The sequence below is a fragment of the Saccopteryx leptura genome, chromosome 5 (assembly GCF_036850995.1).
Source record: "Saccopteryx leptura isolate mSacLep1 chromosome 5, mSacLep1_pri_phased_curated, whole genome shotgun sequence".
Classification (NCBI taxonomy): Eukaryota; Metazoa; Chordata; class Mammalia; order Chiroptera; family Emballonuridae; genus Saccopteryx; species Saccopteryx leptura.
This window is the reverse complement of record NC_089507.1, coordinates 156842177-156848176: the sequence shown is the minus strand read 5'-3', so window position 1 is coordinate 156848176 and position 6000 is coordinate 156842177. Positions and strand designations below refer to the sequence as shown.

Here is a 6000-nt window from a genome sequence, read left to right as displayed (position 1 = left end):
GGGATATAGGGGTGGATGCCATCATGCTCTCCAGAGCAGAGATGGAAATGCTGACTGCCATTGCCACGTGCTCCTCCTTGGGACAGTGTAAGACTTGCCAGGATGGCAGGAATGAGGGGTGTGGCTGAGGCCCCATGTACATGGACTGATTCCCGGACTAGGACCAGAGTAGGCACTGGCTCCTTTGTTGGATGGACTTAGGAATTTTGGACAATGTGAAATACCCTGATGGGGGTGGGGCGGCTTTGCTGGAGGCCCACCCCCTGCCCTGGGAAGCTTTTCAAACGGCTTGAAAAAAGGCCGAGGACATTTTGTGCTTTTGGCAAAGTGCTCAGAGACTGATGAAATGTACCTTTGTAATTGTTGAAATTATATGATTTGTCATGTTGTTGTAATTTGTGTAATGTGCTAATTTCCTTGTGCAGGAATACCTGTGCTTTAGATTGTAAGCAAACAAAAGGGGTGGAATGTTGGTCAATCAAATGAGTTTGTAAATATGATATATAGGTTTGCTTGCTTGTGGTTTGCATTGGGTGTGGGGGACAGGCTGTAAGCAGGCAGGGTCGTTATAGCCTAAGGCAGGGGTCCCCAAACATTTTACACAGGGGGCCAGTTCACTGTCCCTCAGACCATTGGAGGGCCAGACTATAAAAAAACTATAAACAAATCCCTATGCACACTGCACATATCTTATTTTAAAGTAAAAAAACAAAATGGGAACAAATACAATATTTAAAATAAAGAACAAGTAAATTTAAATCAACAAACTGACCAGTATTTCAATGGGAACTATGGGCCTGCTTTTGGCTAATGAGATGGTCAATGTCTGGTTCCATATTTGTCACTGCTAGCTGTAACAAGTGATACGACGCACTTCTGGAGCCATGATGTGTGCGTCCTGTGTCACCGGAAGTAGTACTATACATGAGCGACACCGTGCTTTGCAGCACCGCCACATACAGTACTTCAGGAGCACAGGATGTGGATGCATCCTATGCTCCTCTCACTGACCACCAATGAAAGAGGTGCCCCTTCAGGAAGTGCGGAAGGGCTGGATAAATGGCCTCAGGGGGCCACATGTGACCTGCGGGCCATAGTTTGGGGACCCCTGGCCTAAGGCTTAGTTTTAAGACTAAGCCTTTCCCACCCTTTTAATACAATACTAAGATCTTTTCAAACTAAGCTTTTCCCCACACTTGACTATTGCATGATGTGAGATGGTACACTCTCATGAGGAATCCCATTATGCCTTAGATAAGTGACTTTGTATCAGAGACTTTCTTATTTGTATATTGGATTTGTAGTAAGGTACCAAAAAGCTGAAAAATTAATATTGATATTTTAGGAGTAAAGGTCAGGCTTTCCTGTCTCCTCTTTTCTGTAGAGAATAAAGAGAAAAAAATATGAAAGTTTCCTAGCTTGCAGAAACATACTGTGTCAGAAACTCCCTTCTACTAGGAAGCTTAAAGGGTATTTTATTAATTTGGGCTAGGCATACAGAGATTTTGTAAATATGATTTTTATGCTTGTGTGATTAGCACCAACTCAGAATGGCCGATAGCATTGTACTATAAATGGAGAGGGGAAGGAGATTTAGATTCCCTCCCTCCCCCCACACCTGTAAGGAAGCAGGTAAATAGCTAGCCAGGTGCAGGAAGAGAGAGATTAAGAAAATGTTTTCCGGGGCCCTGGCCGGTTGGCTCAGCGGTAGAGCGTCGGCCTGGCGTGCGGGGGACCCGGGTTCGATTCCCGGCCAGGGCACATAGGAGAAGCGCCTATTTGCTTCTCCACCCCCCCCCTTCCTCTCTGTCTCTCTCTTCCCCTCCCGTAGCCAAGGCTCCATTGGAGCAAAGATGGCCCGGGCGCTGGGGATGGCTCCTTGGCCTCTGCCCCAGACGCTAGAGTGGCTCTGGTCGCGGCAGAGCAATGCCCCGGAGGGGCAGAGCATCGCCCCCTGGTGGGCAGAGCATCGCCGTGGTGGGCGTGCCGGGTGGATCCCGTCGGGCGCATGCGGGAGTCTGTCTGACTGTCTCCCCCGTTTCCAGCTTCAGAAAAAAAAGAAAAAGAAAATGTTTTCCTATTTAATGAGCCATTTGCAGGCATTTATCCCCTGGCGCCATGGACACTATCCTCCTGAAGATGTGTAATTAATGTATGTACCTCTAAACAAGGAATGGCAAATGAACACTGGAAGATTTAGGAATGTCTTTTAATATATAGAACATTTTTGCTATTATGTTACCTTATAAATTTTGATATATAGAAATGTTTTTTATAAATCCTATGGACAAATGTTATAAGCTTGCTAATGAATTGTGTCCCATCCCCCTCCTCCTTTTCCCACCAACATGTGTGCACGCACGCGCAAAGGTATATAACCTGCCACAAGGGCTGTGCCCAGGTATGATTTGGGTCTGCAAATGCCCTGTGTTAGTCATATACGGCCAGAGATTTTAATAAATCTCCTCCTTTAATAAAATACTTCAAAATTCATCTGGACTTGGTGTTCTACATAAACTCACGGAAGTGAGGTACGGGTACTTTACAACAGATTAAAGGTTTTGATTTCTACACTATAAAATGGAGCAGAGGAGCCCATGCTGGAGGAGAACAGAGAAAGGCCACGTGGAAGAGAAGAGAAGTAGCCAAGATGGCGGAGTGCTGAAGGAGAAGCCAATTTGTGCAGAATTTGTGCAGAGATGGAGATGGAGAACGGGTGAATAAGGCTGGTGAGGTAGAAACCTTTGATTCTAGGAATACTCGCTAAGTCAGTGGCTTTGGAGTATTGTGTGTATTTCTTGCGGGGGGGGGGGGTGCAAACTAGGATTAAAGCTAATAGCCCACCAGTTCTTGGCTCCGTTATTTCATTACCGTCTGTTAGAATCAAATTTGAACCTGCAGGGGCCAGGCGGCTGTGATGGTGGCCGTGGCTACTGGCTTTACTGCTTCCTTTGCTCCTGGGTGGCATCTTTCATAATAAAATAGCCAGTCTTTCTTCACTGCAATTCGGGTGTTTAGTGTTTGGCTCTGCTAGCACCGGGTGGTGGAACTCTCTGTGTTCAATAACATTACTAATAACGCCAAAATCAGGTGCAAATCAAGACTTTGGGTTACAGACAGGCGCACATGCTCCCTTTTCCTGGCGCATTCCTGGCCACCGCACACAATGGCTCCGAGGGATGTAGAGGGGGCAGAGCCAGATTTTCCGACGGACTTGAAAATGAACGCCTGCCTCTGGCCCAGACCAGTGGCCACTAGGGGGCGAGCCAGTGCCACAGCGAAGGTGGGGGCTGGAGTGGGGAGTTGCGCGCGGGGCGGGGACCCGTCGACGCCGGCGCCCGCGGGTCTCGTGATAGCGCGCCCCGCCCCAAGCCGCTGCGGTCATGCAGTCCCCGCCGGTGCTCGTTACTTCCAGGTGAGCCAGACCCCGGCGCCCAGAGGCAGCATCTTGCACATCGTCTAGGCCGGTGCGCGCGAGCCGCGGCCCCATGCGCTCGGTGGGAGTAGCCCGCCGCCCTCCGGCCTCTGCAGCGCTCTAGCCGTTTTCTTGGGTTCTGCCCGTCCACTTCCTTCAAGTGTCACCGCTCTGCTGGTGGAAAATCTGAAGGCCCTAGGGGGTAACGAGGACACCCAAGATCCAGTGGGAGAAGGCTCTCCTCTGCCGACCTGCGCTCGTGTTTTTGGCCCCAAAATCTTGCCCTGTCTTCTTTCAGTGATCACCGTGTTCCAGGCCAGGTGCTCAGCACAGGGGACAGGCCCAGCCCTGCAGAGAGAACCGGGGAGATGAACGCGGACCCGGGGGGCGGAGGGCAGGTGCTTGGAGGGGTAGCCGGTCCAGGTTGCCATGGGAACGCTGTGCAGGAGTGTACCCAGACTTCTGAGAGGGGGTGAATGAGGCCACGTCCTGCAGGAAGAGTGGACCTTACTCACTGAAGGGGTGAGAAGAGGGGGTGGCTTTGCAGGGAGGCAGCTCAGGAGAAGTGCAAGTTAGAACAAAGGCCTTGGGGGACCCCGGAAGTGGAGGACACACCGCGGCCGCCCTGGGCCAGGCCTGGAGGACCCAGTGCCAGATGGACCTGGGGAGGCTGGTCTGGACAGGCTTCTGCTCTGTTTTCCCCTTGTCAACATCTGTCAAGTGACTCACTTCCAGTATTTCATGCCCTCCATCCTTGTTCCCCTTACACAAAATCTTGGGCAAAGATGCCAGTTTTATTACATAAACAAATGTGTTACCCAGCGCTACCGTTATTTTTTCAGCTATAACTGGGCTTCCTGTGATTCCAGGTCTAGAAAAACTACATTCTTTAAGTAAGCCCTGGTGTGAGAACCTGCTTGGTCTCCTCTGCATCATACAGTGAGGTTGCAGGTCACTAGCAGAAGAGAGTTCCCCGGTGCCATATAAGCCACCTCCTCTCACTGAGCCTCCGTGTCCTTTTCTGTAAGAACAGGGTTTGAGATGGTCGGTGTGAGCAGGGCCAGCAGCAAGGCACCCTCTCAGCCACTCACAGACCCCTAGGGGTGTGACTTGGATGCTGGGTGCTTGGGAAAGGGCCTATTCACAGACATGGTGCTTGGGGGTGAAGGCCAGGTTTGCATGCCTGTGGCTTCTTGCTGGCAGGCACCAGCAACCCGAGGGTAAGTGCAAAGGCAAGGCCCAGCCTCCCACAACCATCACCACGTGCGCTCACACCTCCATCCATTCCGCAGGACTTGATCAAGGGTCTACTCTGAGCCTGGTACCAATACGAGGTACCAGTCAGCTTGGGGGAACTGTTTGGGAGTGAACCCTGGCTCTGCCTCTGACCTGCTGAGACCAAGAGCCAGCAACTCTCTTTTTGTGCCTGTTTTCCTGTCTTTTAAGTGGGTCAAAGTGGCAGTGCCCTTGTGTAGGACTGTGGGAGGCTGTGACCTGGATAGGTAAGGTCCTTAGAGCAGAGGCTGCAATAGTGCCAACTATGATCACACCCACTGTCACCCTTAGTTCTCCCACGCTCTAACAGACACACCCGTGTGCACGCCCGGGAGCAGCCTGATCTGTGCTCTGTGCTCCGTGTAAGGACAGGGATGCATGTGGTGACTGACGAAAGGAAACCAGAGCCGGTCTGTTGGGTGGTTTTCCCTCCTGCACACGTCCATCGGAACTTATTTAACACCTAACTGAAGGTAGGGTCACCTGGGCCTTCCTATATGCTGTGTGTTTATTATAATGTGCCTTAGACCCATGCAATATTCACGTGTGTATAGGTCTGTGTGGTCAGTGGACGCGTATACACGTCATAGGTAGGCATATGACAGTAGCCTCCCCAGTAGGTGACAAAAGGTACCAAGTTGGTGACTGTCACATGCCTAATGTGGACATGGGAGGCATCTGGAAGGAGTGCTGGAGGCAGAGAGTCACTTGATGGATTGGGATATAATTCCAGAGAGGGAGGGGCCTTGCCCCAGGCACAGTTTTAGCCCAAAGTCCCCCCACCCCCCTCACCCTGTCTCCCTCAGGGCCTCCCCTTTCCTGTATTCTGAAAACCCTGCCCAGCACACAGTAGGTCTCTACCTTGATGATCGTATTCCTGGCACAACCTCGCATAGGTGTTTGTGTGACATGCACGGGTCTGCATTATTATTTACATTGGATGAGGACACGAGCTTTTTTTTAACTTTGGAGAAAACGTCCCATAACTTCTTTGCCTTGCATACAATTCAGTGTGTTTGCTTAGCACTTACGTTCTGCAGGAGCTGCAGTGTGTGGCTGAGGGTGGCCTCGGTGCTCACTGGGGCCTAGGACCAATGAGGGCCTGGCATCCAGTGCCCTCCCCGTCTCCCCCACTGGGCAGATTCTGTAATGGCTCTGCTGCCCGCTGGGTAGCTGACGACCTGTGGCTCTCTCCAGATTCCTGGCAGGTTTCATTCCCACCTGTGTGCACAGAGCCGGGCACCTCCAGTGGTGTGAACAGAGTCCCCAAGATGCCGTCCCACGGACCCTGCAGGCGCCTGAGCTCCGAG

At 51.3% G+C, this 6000-nt stretch overlaps 1 protein-coding gene across 3 annotated transcripts in view; it reads left to right on the top strand.

Annotated features, from left to right (window-relative positions):
* The first annotated feature begins 3315 nt into the window (after window positions 1-3315).
* HS1BP3 (HCLS1 binding protein 3) overlaps window positions 3316-6000 on the top strand; it is a 28602-nt gene continuing 25917 nt past the window's right edge. For all 3 annotated transcript variants that reach the window (XR_010751651.1, XR_010751650.1, XM_066386261.1), the window contains exon 1: window positions 3316-3415. Coding sequence is in view for 1 of the 3 variants with exons in the window: in XM_066386261.1 (XP_066242358.1) it covers window positions 3384-3415 (32 nt within the window). In the remaining 2 variants the exon portion in view is untranslated. The remainder of the gene's footprint in view (window positions 3416-6000) is intronic.